At 45.3% G+C, this 15,906-nt stretch overlaps 4 protein-coding genes across 4 annotated transcripts; 2 read left to right on the top strand and 2 right to left on the bottom strand.

Moving 5' to 3' along the window:
- The first annotated feature begins 7,223 nt into the window (after positions 1-7,223).
- Positions 7,224-7,967, top strand: LOC143955323 (uncharacterized). Its single transcript, XM_077465395.1, has one exon. The coding sequence runs from the start codon at positions 7,258-7,260 to the stop codon at positions 7,915-7,917; it is 660 nt and encodes a 219-aa protein (XP_077321521.1). The 5' UTR covers positions 7,224-7,257; the 3' UTR covers positions 7,918-7,967.
- Positions 7,968-9,273: 1,306 nt separating this feature from the next.
- On the bottom strand, positions 9,274-9,800 carry LOC143955322 (histone H3). Its single transcript, XM_077465394.1, has one exon. The coding sequence runs from the start codon at positions 9,748-9,750 to the stop codon at positions 9,340-9,342; it is 411 nt and encodes a 136-aa protein (XP_077321520.1). The 5' UTR covers positions 9,751-9,800; the 3' UTR covers positions 9,274-9,339.
- A 1,627-nt stretch (positions 9,801-11,427) lies between these two features.
- On the bottom strand, positions 11,428-11,933 carry LOC143955321 (histone H2B 1.1). Its single transcript, XM_077465393.1, has one exon. The coding sequence runs from the start codon at positions 11,876-11,878 to the stop codon at positions 11,498-11,500; it is 381 nt and encodes a 126-aa protein (XP_077321519.1). The 5' UTR covers positions 11,879-11,933; the 3' UTR covers positions 11,428-11,497.
- Positions 11,934-12,149: 216 nt separating this feature from the next.
- On the top strand, positions 12,150-13,584 carry LOC143955319 (histone H2A.J). The gene has a single exon (XM_077465392.1). The coding sequence runs from the start codon at positions 12,200-12,202 to the stop codon at positions 12,593-12,595; it is 396 nt and encodes a 131-aa protein (XP_077321518.1). The 5' UTR covers positions 12,150-12,199; the 3' UTR covers positions 12,596-13,584.
- Positions 13,585-15,906: the final 2,322 nt, after the last annotated feature.

Below are 15,906 nucleotides of genomic sequence, written 5' to 3'. Positions count from 1 at the left end.
GCCTAAATATCCCAGAAAAAAGATCGAAACTTTTACTAACCATGCAAAAAAACAAGTCAGATATTCTATTCTTACAAGAGACCCATTTACGAACATCGAATATACCGAAACTCCGAAGCAATTACTATCCTATAGCCTATCACTCCACCACTGCCTCGGCTAAAACAAAAGGAGTTTCTATTTTACTTTCACGTCACTGCCCCCTCCAGATTACCGATTCCATGATAGACGGCGATGGCAGATTTCTATTCCTAAAAGGCTCCCTCAGGAACAAAACCATCACACTAGCAAATATCTACGCACCCAACACACACCAGGTACAGTTCTTCAAAGACATTACTTCTAAATTGATCACATTTCAAGAAGGTACACTCATTCTCGGAGGAGATTTCAATGTTCCGCTGAATCCCATCCTCGACACCTCTAACAGGACATCATCCCTCACATATGCTGCCTTGCGATCGATTAAAACTCACCTACAATCATTGCTCTTACATGACGCTTGGCGAACTCTATTCCCAGACACGAAAGACTTCACTTTCTATTCAGCACCTCACAGTAAACACTCCAGTATTGATTTCATTTTTATCTCCCAAGAGGCCCTGCCCTCCCTCACACAAGCATCCATCGACCCCATGTTCCTATCAGATCACAACCCGATTTCACTCACGCTGTCTACCCCTTCATTGAACCCATGCACACACTCGTGGAGACTCGACCCTTCCCTTTTGACTGACTCGATTGTAACATCCGAAGTGGAGCAAGCTCTAAGACAGTACTTTCTTATAAACAAAATTGAGGATACCTCTCCACTTATTAACTGGGAAGCTCACAAGTGCGTAATCCGGTTGGGTTCTCATAGGAGCAGCTGCTAGAAAAAGAAAAGAACATAAAGCCCGTTTCAACGACCTAGCTTCCAAAATCAGGAGCTTAGAACGTGCACACAATCTTAAAACCACCACTGACCTCCTCACTGCACTCACTCAAGTGAGAAAAGAAATGCTTGAATTATTAGGGAAACAGACTAGACACAAATACATACTCTCTCAAAAAACATTTTATGAATATGGAAACAAGTCGGGGAAATTATTAGCGCGGGCACTGCATTCTAAGAAAGCGCAACAGACGATTCACAGCATCTCTACTCCATCAGGTAGAAAACTGACCTCCACTCCTGACATTGCTGATCAATTTGTCACATACTATTCAAACTTATATAATTTACACAAAACTAACACAACACACACCAACCCTAACCAGCAGCGGGAAAAGCTTATATCCGAATTTTTATCCGCACATTGCCCGTCCCCGATTTCCCTATCTGCATACCAAGCATTGGACGCGCCATTGTCCCCGGAGGAAGTTGCTCAGGCACTTGCCGCCATGCACACAGGCAAGAGCCCGGGCCCAGATGGCTTGACGGTCGGTTATTATAAAGCTTACGAACACATTTTGTTACCCCACTTTTTAGCCTCGTTCAACCACTGTGGATCGCTCAGCACTCCCCCGCGCGACATGCTAACTGCCCACATAGCAGTAATTCCAAAACCGAATAAGGACGCCACACAGATAACTAATTATAGACCTATTTCCCTCCTAAATGTTGACATAAAATGGTATGCCAAAATTTTATCGAACAGAATCTTGCCCCTTCTCCCCGTCCTTGTCCACCCTGACCAGGTAGGCTTCATACCTGGCAGGGAGGCGAGGGATAACACTCTCAAAGTGCTCAATATTCACCACTGGCTTTCGTCCCAAAACCAAAAGGGCTTCTTCCTTTCCTTAGACGCAGAGAAGGCATTCGACAGGGTGGCCTGGGACTATATGTCAGCCACTTTGAAAGCCATTGGTCTACCACAAAGAATGCTTAACTTTATTGACACATTATATTCAGGCCCAACGGCGAGGGTGAAAGTCAATGGCCACCTGTCGAATGCCTTCAGGATCACCAATGGCACCCGTCAAGGATGCCCACTATCCCCGATCATATTTATCCTTACTCTCGAACCGCTACTAAGACAAATCAGATCACACCCAGATATTAAAGGTGTGGATGTTAAAGGGAGAACGTATAAGGTCGCTGCTTTCGCGGACGACATTCTTCTAACCCTGACGGAGCCCCTAACGTCCATACCTAACCTACTTAAACTCCTAGACCAATTCCACATGATTTCCAATCTAAAAATCAATTTTAATAAATCCCTTGCACTAAACATTTCCCTGACTGACAAACAATGTTCCCAATGCCAAGTGAATTTCCCCTTCAAATGGAATCCCTCCAGCATAACCTACTTAGGGATACAACTTCCGAAATCCCTAGCTAACCTATATTCTCTCAATTTCCAACCACTTTTGCAAACAATATCGGCTGATCTGCAGAAGTGGTCCAAAGGCCTCTTCTCTTGGTTTGGCAGAGCAGCTATCATTAAAATGAATATTCTACCACAAATCCTTTATTTACTCCAAACTATACCTATTTCGCTTCCCCGATCGTTCTTTGCCACATTTCGGAAACTTTGCTCAACGTTTATCTGGGGCGACAAAAGACCCAGATTGAGTCATGCCAGACTGACCACACCAAAGATGCTGGGGGGTATAGGACTACCAGACATACACAAATATTATATAGCGTGCCACCTCACCAGAATAATAGACTGGAACGTTCACCTAAAAACCAAAGATTGGGTCCAACTCGAAACATCCCTAGATCAGATTCCGGTTGCCCAAACCCCGTGGCTCCTTTCCACCCATATCCCTCACAGTTACTCCTCCCATCCGTTAATTGCCACATCACTATCGGCATTCCGTTACGCCTGCAAGAATTATCAGATATCTTCGGTCACTGGCCCACTGACACCTCTGAAACTTAACCCGGCTTTTCCACCTGGCATGCACCAATCTTTCCTATAAGGACTGTGGCCTCACCCCAAGATATTATCCAAAGACTTCTATGCTCGCAAATGCCTCCTGCCCTTCACGGAATTGGCTAATCACATGCTCAACAGCGGATTGTCTCCTTGGACATATAATCAAATGCGTCATTTCCTAACCTCACATCCGTACACCTTAGAGGGAGCCCGTTCCTTAACCCCAATCGAACATATGTGTACACTTGCAGAACCTCAAAGGCACCTTATCTCCTTCTCATACAACCTACTGACTCCATCTTATCCCACACATAACCACTGGTCCACTAAAGCTTGGAATAGAGACCTGCCATCGGCCCTCTCTCCCAAAGAATGGGAATTCGCGTACTCTGTTGCACACAGGGGTTCCCGAAATGTCTGTGTTCAAGAAAACACGTTCAAAATACTCTCCAGGTGGTACAACACACCTCTCAAACTGCATCAGATATTCCGTCTGTTTCTCCTCAATGTTGGAGATGTCAAGCTCACACTGGTACCCTAGAACACATATGGTGGTCGTGCCCCCTAATTCAGCCATTTTGGCAGGATGTTCACAAAATCACCCAAAAATTCTCAACACGCACATTGACGTTTTCTCCCAATCAATTCCTCCTTCATGTGTCGGCTCACCCTAAAAAGGCTTACATAGGCTCTTTACCCATGCACATGATCATGGCTGCAAATATGTGCACAACCGCAAAATGGAAAACGAAACACCCTCCCATGCTATCGGAATGGTTCCAATGCATAAACAAAACAGCCGAGATGGAGGAATTGATACATCAGGCGAATGATACCCCTTCCACCTTTACCTGCATATGGTCATCTTGGTTACTTTTCCATTCTTCCCCAGATTACTGTTTACTGAATCCCTGACCCGACGAATCTGTCTGACAATGGCACCGACCTGGCTGGTCCAGGTCATCTTTCTTTCTTTCCTTACCTAGCGCTTCTCTACGACTGATCATTTCAGTTCCCTTTCTTTTCCTATTTTTTCTTGTTCCTTCTCTTCTCTCTTATTTTTTACCAAATAACACTATACTATATATGCATAACCCCCCTTGCATATCCACATCACCAAAACCACTTACTCTATGACGAATCTATCGGATCGACAATGCTAGTTTTTCCCAACCTTCTGTACTGCACATGAGTTACTTAGTGCTGTGTCTGCATACAACATATCCGTTATTAAATGTTGATTACGGATATCTAAACACATGCTGTTTGGAAGTATTCTCCCTTCTGCCATAGTCTGTATACTATTGTTTTAGATTTGGGCTTTGTATTAGTTTATACTGGTATTTCTCTCAGCATTGTACTGCTCAGTAATGTTTTCTCTCCACTGGCTTTGTACTTGTCAATGACTTAATGCCTGTATTCTTTTCAATATTTAATAAAATGTTTTCAAAGAAATATGACATGTTCTCATCAGCTGACACCTTTGTATCTCTAAAGCCCCATACACACTATCAGATTTTCTACTGATTCTTTCCTTGAGATTTACCAAAACCATATAATAGGAGGCCAAACCTTAGGGGTTTCAATTAGTATACAATCAGGCAGGCCCTTGCACTACATTGTTTTTGTAAAGCTGAAGACAAAAATCAGCAGAGAATCTGATAGAGTGTTATATGAGGCTTCACAATCTCCCCCATCACATCACACAAGGATCTCATGGCACCGGCTGATGTTTTTGTTCCCGGCTCCTTCTACTCAGCTATAGATGAGCAGAGTTCTGTATTAGAGGGAAATGTTTCCTGATCTTCACTCTTCACTCATCTAATGTGAAGATGATTGTAGTGGGAGATGTGAGAAGATTGTTTTCTGATGAGAATGTGTGTAGAAAAGCAGGTAGAAGGAAGAATGGGACACACGCTCAGGAGGATGGATGTGTTTGCAGCCTCTGTGTTCTAGTGATGTCCAGTTCATGAACGAATCGTTCTTTTGAATCGATTCTTTTCAGTGAACTGATTCGTTTGAAACAGTTCACTCTGCACTCAGTACATAGCAGAGCAGCAGAGCTGGCAGTGGTAATATGATCCTAGAGTGAGAGAGCTCTGCCCCTCCCTGCAACCAATCAGCTGACTCAAAGCACAGTGACACTCAGGAACTGGATACAAACTTAAAACAAGAGCCAGGAGTACACAGTACACCGAGTTAAAGAATCGAACAAGTTACCGAGTTAAAGAATCGTACAAGTTACCGAGTTAAAGAATCGTATCAGTTTTTAGAACACAGTACACTGAAAGAACCACGAGTCACCACCAGTAAAACAATACACTAAACCAATGAGGTAGCAGCAGTGATCCGGTGGTACGGACAGCCTAAGGCCCTTTCACACTCATGCGACTTGTCCTGCGACTTGAGACTGCAAAGTCATATGACAAGTCACACCCCATGATTTCCAACGAGTTCAGTTCATATCTGTGCAACTTCAAAGTAGTTTTTGTACTACTTTTGTCTGACTTTGATGCGACTTGTGGCAGAGACCTCAAGATTACAGACATTGCTTCAAGTCATGGCAAAAATCATGGCAAAAGCACTTGACTTTCAAGTCGCACAAGTGTGAAAATAGCCTTAACGATTGGATTTTACTACCAGGGGTACTTCGCCCATGGTAGTGGTAGTAAAATCTGATCATCATTCCTGCGCATGCGCTGTAAAGACTATGGGAAAATCTGATGGCTAGCAATGTTACCTGTGAAGTTGGCCCATCAGAATGCAGTTCACATGCACAAAAACCCACTTTTCATTTAGGCTCCATTTCCACTTGTGCAACTTGTCCTGCGACTTTGTACTCTATGATTTCCAATGAGTATTATTCGTATCTGTGCGACTTCAAAGTAGTCCCTGCACTACTTTGGTCCCACTTTGATGCCACTTGAGATCCATAGACCTCCGGAATACACAGGCATTGCTTTAAAGTCGCATCAAAATTGCGGCAGAATTGTGCAACTTTCAGGCTGCGTTAGCCTGAAAAGCCAGAAAGTTGCACGATTCTGCCACGACTTGAAGCCATGCCTGTGTATTCTGGAGGTTTATGGACCTCAAGTCACATTACAATGGGACCAAAGTAGTGCAGGGACTACTTTGAAGTCGCTGTGACTTGAAGTCGCACAGATATGAATGGTACTCATTGGAAATCGGGTACTTTTTGTCATGCAACTTTGCAGTCCCAAGTCACAGGACAAGTTGCACAAGTGGAAACAGAGCCTAAATGAAAAGCGGGGTTTGTGTGCATGTGAACTGCATTCTGGGGCAACTTCACAGGTAACATTGCTATCCATCAAATTTGCGGAAACCTAGGCTCAGGGCCGGTTCACACTGCAGCATAGTGCAAAATCGCATGCGATTTGCACTGCAGTGCAAATCACAGGCGATGTCTGTGCAATGCGATTTCAGCCATACAGATAGTATGGTTGAAATCGTATCGCATTCGGACTAAACTCGCACAGGACCCTTTTTTTGGTCCACACCAGAATCGGATCGCATAGCACTCATGCGATCCGATTCATGTTCAAACTGACACTTTGCAGTGCGACATGCGAAATGAAATGGGGGTGCCATTAACATTGTATGACACTCCCCAGCAGTTCGCATATGTCGTTGTGAACTGTCGTGCGAGTTGGGTGCGATGCAGGAACCCGTCGTGGAATCGCAGGGTTCCCGCATCGCACAAGTGTGAACCCAGCCTAACACAGCTGTTTTTGTATCACCAAAATGCATGACACTGCGCTAATCTGACAACAATGGAATAATTGTCAATTGACAACAATTGTGCTCTGCGCCGATGAACTAAATCAAAGTAAACATTACCAGGACCTGCCAACCTTCTGTGTGAATCAGTCTTCTGATTCTACTCATTTAAGAAGGTTGAATCAGAGCTTCGGTTCACTTGCTTGTCAGTAGACTCAGCAAGTGAACCGAAGAACCGAAGAATCGATTCATTGAATCGGTTCATTTCAGTGAGCAGTTCGAAATGAACCGATTCATTTTAAAGATCCAAACTTCCCATCACTACTGTGTTCAGCCTCCTGAGCAGATCATGAGAGTGGTAAGTGACAGATCGGTAAGTGACAGTCCAGTGAGCAGATTGGGTCCCCGATAAAGATTGGACATCCTTCTATTTCTTATTATAATCGTTTTTCTCTCTGCCAGGGAAACACAACAAGAGAGAGAAGATTCCCCAACACTGGAGTGACAGTGAGTGGGCGTGTCTAGCGTGTAACCAATAGCAGTGCAGAAGGCAAGTTCTATATCAACCAATAGAAGTGCAGAATGTCTCTATATAAGGCAGAGCACCACACATACACAATATTGATCTATTTTCAAAACCTCGTTGAGAATCATGACTGAGACTGAGAGCGCCCCAGCCGCCGCTCCTCCAGCGGAGCCCGCCGCCAAGAAGAAGGCGACTAAGAAGGCGGCAGCCGGAGGAGCCAAGAAAGGCAGCAAGAAGCCGTCCGGTCCCAGCGTGTCCGACCTCATCGTCACAGCCGTGGCCGCTTCCAAGGAGCGCAGCGGGGTCTCCCTGGCCGCCCTCAAGAAGCTCCTGGCCGCCGGAGGATACGATGTGGACAAGAACAACAGCCGCCTGAAGATCGCCATCAGGGCGCTGGTGACTAAGGGGAGCCTCGTCCAGCTCAAAGGACATGGAGCCTCCGGATCCTTCAAGATCAACAAGAAGCAGCAAGAGGGCGACAAGGCCAAGAAAGTCACCATCAAGAAGAAGCCATCGGCTGTGGCCAAGCCCAAGAAACCTGCGGCCGCCAAGAAGCCAGCCAAGTCCCCCAAGAAGAAAGCCCCCAGCAAAGCAGCCAAGAGCCCCAAGAAGGCCGCCAAGAAACCGGCAAAGGCTGCAGCTGCTCCCGCCAAGAAGGCTACAAAGAGACCCAAGAAGCCCAAAGCTGCAGCCAAACCGAAAAAAGCCGCCAAGAGTCCGGCTAAGAAGGCGGCTAAAGCCAAGACAGCAGCCAAGCCCAAGAAGGCCGCTCCGAAGAAGAAATAAGAATACCTCCCTCATCTCCACCCCCCAAAGGCTCTTCTCAGAGCCACCCACCTCCTCCTATCAGAGCTACACCTATCTACCTACACATACCTACCTACAACCACCTCCTAACAGGCACCAGGGGCCTCATAGACTTTACACACAGTCTAGATGAGATGTTCCCATCACACATTGTACATTTGTCCCATGCAGGGAATCTCCCGATTACATGTTATGAAAATCCCACAAATGATCACTAGAGATCCTGTAGATCGGAAATCCCTCCTGCTATAAAGGATCGTTTCAGGGGCCCCATCCCACCCACATCTGTCATGTGAAGATAGGAGACCTGGAGGTTTTCCCGCACACTGTCTGGGATCTCCCCGGGGGGGTGGGGGGGGAACATTCACACTACAATATGTCATGTGATCGGTAGAAGGGAAATCATTGTACTGATCGGGAATGTTAGAATGATCAGCAACAAGAACATTGTGTTATGCGGAGAATGGATTCTCCACTGTCATAGAATTCCACATTTTTCTTCCAAAAATATGAAGAGGATTAGCAGCTCCGGTGTGACATTTGTGTAGAAATCTGATCTCCCGGCTCCGCTTTTAGAAAGTTCCCCGTATGAGGATATAAATGGTCTTATTGGCTGATCGGAATAGATGTAATTTGTCTCAGCAGATAGGGATCTATACGGTACACCATCCACTATCTGCTGATTGGCTGACATATACAATAATTTGACGCTTGGAATGAGAAATGTACAAATCTCTGCAGGGTGCCAATAATTGTCTTCTGTAGATAATGAATAAGAAGAGAGTGTAAGATGTGCTGATGGGAAGGTGTAACGATGTGATCGGTGTGTGTGTGAGGGGGGAGAGATTGGAGTAAGTTGTAGAATAGCAGAGGAGAGATTCCTGTGATAGATCGAGGAGAGGAAATGTCTTCTTCCTACAGAAGAATGAATAGTGAGTGTGAGATTTTTTACTTTTGTTGTATGATTTATACACCGGAGCGGAGGAAGAGGTGATCCCGGGATCTGTGTATAGGAGAGGAGAGGAGTTCTTATTTATCTTGAACACATTTCCTTTCCCCGATCTCCTTGTAATGAGGGAAGTATAGAGGTAGAAGAGAATCTTTCTAGGAACTTGTCTGCCTCTCCTATATATTATTACATTGTATTATGATGGGAAGAGATCGGCAGGAGAAAATCTCTTCTTCCTAGAGAAGTGAGGATTGTTAGTTTGTAATCATCTTGTAAATGTTAGAGATCCGAGTGCAGAGAAGGGTGAGAAGAATGAAGAAATGCGGTGGGAAGGATTTGTATGATGTAGTGGAGATGAGATAGTATGGAGCTCTCTGAGGAGGATGTGGTGGCTCTGAGAAGAGCCTTTGTTGTTGTGGGGGGTGGCGATGAGGAGGTCGGTGGGGGGTTTATTAGGCCCTCTCTCCGCGGATGCGGCGTGCCAGCTGGATGTCTTTGGGCATGATGGTGACCCTCTTGGCATGGATGGCGCAGAGGTTGGTGTCCTCGAAGAGTCCTACGAGATAAGCCTCGGAGGCTTCCTGCAGAGCCATGACGGCGGAGCTCTGGAAGCGCAGGTCGGTCTTGAAGTCCTGGGCGATCTCTCGGACGAGGCGCTGGAAGGGCAGCTTGCGGATGAGCAGCTCGGTGGATTTCTGGTAGCGGCGGATCTCTCGGAGAGCCACGGTGCCGGGCCTGTAGCGGTGAGGCTTCTTCACTCCGCCGGTGGCCGGGGCGCTCTTGCGGGCGGCTTTGGTGGCCAGCTGCTTGCGGGGAGCTTTCCCTCCGGTGGACTTACGAGCGGTCTGCTTGGTTCTTGCCATGGCTGATCAATGCTTCCAATCTCCACAAGGAATACAAGTGTGAGAACTCGGGCTGTGCGGCGTCTATTTATACACATCACTGCCTTCTGATTGGACAGCTAAAACACACCCCTTTTCATGATTGGTTTGCTTAAAAAAAGCGGCATTTTTAAAATGCCCGCCAAGATCTGCCCGTTCTCTGTGTTAGTAGAGTTCTCTTCTTTGTGGGGTGGGGGAGGGGAGTTCCTCCACATCACACAATGTGTAAGGATTAGGAGCTCTCACATTGGACTGCTTGTCTCCATAATAAATGAGATGACAGAAAATCCTCCTCCGATCTCACTGATCGGATTATTCCGTTCTTAGTGAATAACAAGTAGAAAGGTGACTTGTACAGCTTGTTCCATCCAGCACAATTCTGTACTAACATGGAGGGACAGATCGCTGAGCAGACAATGAATCGGGTCCCAGCCAGCCAGCATTGTCCTCCCTGCTCCGGCCACATCTGGGATCGGTGCGATCATTACTTCTACATGTTTCATGTGGATCAGCATTAGATCAGGGGCTCCTATTGCTGGATTTACATTATAATCGGTGTGCCGCTAACAACTCCTACCGGGGGATTTGAGGGAATGGACACAGGGCGACATCTAGATTGCATAATCGATCCGATACATTTACATGAATCAGGATTTATGTGTCAGAAAATGCTGCAAAAACATTATTTCAACTATAATTCTCATGATATCACGTCAACATTAGAAGGAGAATGACGGCTCCGATATGGTGCATAGAAGAACATGTGTGTCTTGTTTGGATGATGGGGGTGTTGGGGAATTACTTGGTGCGGGTGAAATTCAAAAAATGCTCGAATACAAAAAATAAATGATAACGTGTGTGTGTATATATATATATATATATATATATACACACACAAAACAGAGAGAAAGAAGAGGAAGAGATACAGACCAGGAAAGACAATGTATGTCCAGTTGATGGTCTAATCCGTCCCCCCTTCCCCCATCTAAGGTAAGTAGATGATTATATATCTTATATTTGGACTCCCATAAAGAAAACAGATGCTGTATGACAAAATGAAAGCACAAGGGGATGTATTAGTAAAAATTCTAAGCAGATGATCCCTAAACTATTCCTAATATGTATGCATCCCCCTGTATATCTGTCTCCAGACATTATCGTGATTTGTGAGGAGTCCAAGATCATTTATAAAATGGAAAACAAACGCGTCGGTCACAAAGGACGTAATAAAGATGTGATATATGTGTAATCCTTCTGTACATACAAATCCGCTTTCAATTTACGGGGGAAATCTCCCATGTATTCTCCGAGGAGCAACACTGACACCTAGTGGTGACAAAGTGCATGCCTTTTATACGGGAAAGACATACAATGTGATTGAATTGTTTGTCCCACTAGCCGACAATATTCATCTATAAATTAGATCCTCCGGATATCCATTCTACAGAACGGGGCTAAGTGGGGGGAGAAAAATAATAATAATCTTCTGTGATTTCTCACAGAGAATCTGAAATACCAGCTGGTACTCCGATGGATTTATTCGAATATATCCACAAATGTATAACTCTCCATCAGATTGTACACACATTATTTTTCATTTGTTAATTGTTCACTTGTGTTTATAAATGAAATGTGATGAGAGCTCATTGATGGAAATGGTGGGTGGCTCTTAGAAGAGCCTTTGTGTCTTGTGTTGGGATGATGATGATGGGGGGGGGGGGATGGGGGATTACTTGGCGCTGGTGTACTTGGTGACGGCCTTGGTGCCCTCGGAGACGGCGTGCTTGGCCAGCTCTCCGGGCAGGAGGAGGCGGACGGCGGTCTGGATCTCCCGGGAGGTGATGGTGCGGCGCTTGTTGTAATGAGCCAGGCGGGAAGCTTCGCCGGCGATGCGCTCGAAGATGTCATTGACGAAGGAGTTCATGATGCCCATGGCCTTGGACGAGATGCCGGTGTCGGGGTGGACCTGCTTGAGCACCTTGTACACGTAGATGGCATAACTCTCCTTCCTGCTCTTCCTCCGCTTCTTGCCGTCCTTCTTCTGGCTCTTGGTCACGGCTTTCTTGGAGCCCTTCTTGGGCGCCGGGGCGGACTTGGCTGGTTCAGGCATGATAAGGGTTAATGTGATCTCTGCTGTTTGAAGCAAATGTGTGCTGGAGCCGCCCTCATGTGCTGCTTTTATAGGCGTCCTATGCAAATGAGTCTCCTCCCCTCCTCACTCTTCTATTGGAGGATTCAGTCATGTGATGGGGAGGAGTGTTTTGCTTTCCTTCTTTGTTTACTGATTGGTGTAGAAGCAATTCAGAACACTATTGGCTAGCTTGAAAAGTAGCCAATCAAAGTGTTTGATGTCACAGCATTGACTGTATAAATATAAGGAGACCCTAGAAGGTGGTTATCTTTGTCAGTGTAACGACACAGGAATCTCAAAATGTCTGGCCGTGGAAAGCAAGGAGGCAAGGTTCGGGCTAAGGCCAAGACCCGATCATCCCGGGCTGGTCTGCAGTTCCCAGTCGGCCGTGTTCACCGTCTGCTCAGGAAGGGCAACTATGCGGAGCGGGTCGGGGCCGGAGCTCCCGTCTATCTGGCCGCCGTCCTCGAGTATCTCACGGCTGAGATCCTCGAGCTGGCCGGCAACGCCGCCCGCGACAACAAGAAGACCCGCATCATCCCCCGACACCTCCAGCTGGCCGTCCGCAACGACGAGGAGCTCAACAAGCTGCTGGGCGGCGTCACCATCGCCCAGGGAGGAGTCCTGCCCAACATCCAGGCCGTGCTGCTGCCCAAGAAGACCGAGAGCCACAAGGCCGCCGCCAAATCCAAGTAATCCCGACAACTCCTTTCTACTCCCAAATCCTTTCATTTCTACAACACAAAGGCTCTTCTCAGAGCCACCCACATCTCTCTACAAAGAGCCCCCCACACACCCCTCATTGTGTCTACCACATCGCATGCAATCAGCCCTCAATTGTCTGCATAGCTTTACACGGGAAATACATTCTTATTTGTTCACACTTCTAGTACAGGAGATCTGTACAGGGAGGACAATTACTACATATAAAGAGCCTGGAAATCATTATTGGGGGATCCGGTCATTTTACAGGGACTGATCGTCATTGTCCTTCAGACTTTAGTTCTGTTGAATTTATTACAGATCAGAAATCATTCATTATATAATAAAACAATCACCCCCGACTGATCAGCAGCACAGATCTCAGAATGTCCCTATTATGGCGGGCGGGGTATGGAACGGATTGGCTTCATTTATCATGGAACCTTCCCAATCACCTCAGATCGGCTAATCTGACAGAAATGTAATGATACAAAGTTTCAGTTCTTCCGGGGAACGTTCCAGTCACTTTATAAACGCGCTAAAATATTATATCAAGGGGTTTGTATACAGAATCATAGAGAATGTTTTCTATAGAGATCAATGGAAAGTACAGAACGAGTATTTACTGGGCTGAAAACGGAATAAGATCTCAGAAGACATTTCTTTGGATTCCTCATCAAAAACATTATTGGCTCATGAAGGGAACGCCCACAGGTCTAATTGGCTCATATTTCAAATTGCTACTTTCGAATTTGCCCGCCAGAATTCTTTAGAACGTTACAGAGAAATTATCAGCCCTATTATACCGCCAAATCCGACACTGAGACATTTATCCGAGAGATATCAGCGATTTATTTTGAAACGGATTCATCCGGAATAGAAATCGATTCAAAAGATTGTTGAATAATGTGAAATATGTTCTCTGTTATTAGATGTATAAAAAGTGAAAGGAGTATTAAATGGTTTTATCTTAGAAACATAAATGCGATTTTTTTTCTCCCCTTCTTTAGTAATCTCTTATAAATATGGAATTGTTATTAACAATAGTAACTGGTGATTTGTGTAATCTCCGAAAAAGAACTGGAAGAAGAGGTTTGTCATCAGATCTGTATAGGATCCTGGGACTGGCCTCTATATTACAACTAGAATATTAATAAATAAATACGTGAATGGACTGGTAGAAATCATGACACTGCCAGATACATAACGGTGTGTACAATAAAACACAATCAGATCTGCCTAGAATTATGTAACTAACTGAAAAAAAAAAAGATACAAATATGTACTATGAATCAATTAAGAAAATATTGCGATTCTGACGAATTACATCCGTTTCCATTCAGCAAAATATTTAAACGTTTCTAAATAAATGACATTTTCTGCAGTGTAATACATGAATAGACCCCGCCCCTTCTCATCAGGTCCGCTCATCTTTACACAGGAAGGTGAGATGTAGGAAAAAAAATGCATTTCTTTGTTTCCTTTTCAAAATAATCTTTATAAATATGAAAAATTGAAACTGATGTTTGTGTTATGAAGTGTTAAAGATGTGTGTTCTTTGTGTAATCTCCAGGTACACGTGCGATATCTAACTGACCATACACTGTTCGATCTGCTTTACTAAAGCGACTTAAGAACACAACAAAATGATTTCTCCAATGTTGTATCTAATTGGGTAGAGAGTTGATCTATAAAATTTTACAATCTGCACTCAGGAGGATGAAATATAAAAACTTGACTTCTTCCACCAGTAACAAATGAAGGAATCCGATAATTGTACGGAAATCCTCCATCCATTCCCTGCTGAGATTTGGCGCTACACTAGATCTGCTTCTCTGGATGGAATGTTCATAAGATCCCATACACGTGATTCGATTTTGTTACCAAAGCCGTATAATAGGAGGTCAGACCTTAAGAGTTTCAGTGAATACAATCAGGCAGACCCTTACACTACATGGTTTTTGAAAAATCTGCAGAAAATCGAAAAGTGGGTTATATGGGGCTTTAGACCTAGAAGAGAAATGTTCAAATAAAGCTGATCCGATCCCAGTTCTGGACGTTTCCTGACAAACCCAAACTACTGTTTTTAATTGGCCCATTAAAGATTAGAATCAATCGCCCCTCATACAGTGTGATCACACTTAGATCGCCTACATAGGGTGAATGTCACGTGTCCAATCCCGAGAACAAACCCCCCGCTACAGAAATGTGTACAACGCGTCATTCATTTTCCACGTTTACTTCTACTGATAACAAATAGCGGTATGTAGTTCTTTGTATGAGAAGGTGGGTGGCCCTGAGAAGGACCTTTGTGTAGATGAAGTAGGTAGGTGTCTATGAGGGTTTAGCCTCCGAATCCGTAGAGAGTGCGCCCCTGGCGTTTGAGAGCATAGACGACATCCATGGCGGTGACGGTCTTCCTCTTGGCGTGCTCGGTGTAGGTGACGGCATCGCGGATGACATTCTCCAGGAAAACCTTCAGCACTCCGCGGGTCTCCTCATAGATGAGTCCGGAGATGCGCTTGACACCCCCTCTGCGGGCCAAACGTCGGATGGCGGGTTTGGTGATGCCCTGGATGTTGTCCCGGAGCACCTTCCTGTGCCGCTTGGCGCCTCCTTTCCCCAGACCCTTCCCTCCTTTACCGCGACCAGACATGACGAAGGATTTTCTGCTCAAACAGAAACTGAGCTCCGCTGTCTGCCTGCCCTCCTTATATACAGCCTGGGCGGACCTGATTGAAACCTTCCGGGGAAAGAGGCGGAGTCACACCCATCCATTACAAAATAATAGAGAATGTAATTCCTGTAGTCAGATACATTGACAGGGCAGCTGTTAGAAATCATGGGGCCCTGTACAGCCTACCTGACGGGGCCCCCTTCAACCACCCTCGACCCCATCCCTGATCCCGGCTTGAAACAAAACGCAGGTTTGTTGCCATTTACATATGCGTGTGGAGCCAATGCATACTTTTGCAATTAATAAGCACGAGGGGGGGGCAGTTTAAAATTATTTAAAATTGTATTTTAGTACAAATAAAAAAAAAAAAATCTTACACTACATTTTTACATTACTTGTGATAGCAAGGGCCATGACAGGTCCTCTTTATGGAGAGATATGAGGTCTTTTAGACCCCATATCTGTCCTCTGGCCTCCAAAGCATCTGATCAAACTAAGATCAGTTTGATTAGATGCTTGTTCAAGCCAGTGATGGCTTCTTTACATAACCGGCAGTGACAACATCCTCGTCACTTCCGGTTTCTGACATCACACAGTGGGAAGAACAATATCCATCCCTCTCACTGTG

The sequence above is a fragment of the Lithobates pipiens genome, unplaced genomic scaffold, assembly GCF_037356315.1.
Source record: "Lithobates pipiens isolate NorthernLeopardFrog02 unplaced genomic scaffold, aLitPip1_a1.2 Scaffold_35, whole genome shotgun sequence".
NCBI lineage: Eukaryota > Metazoa > Chordata > Amphibia > Anura > Ranidae > Lithobates > Lithobates pipiens.
This window is presented reverse-complemented; position numbering and strand designations above follow the sequence as displayed.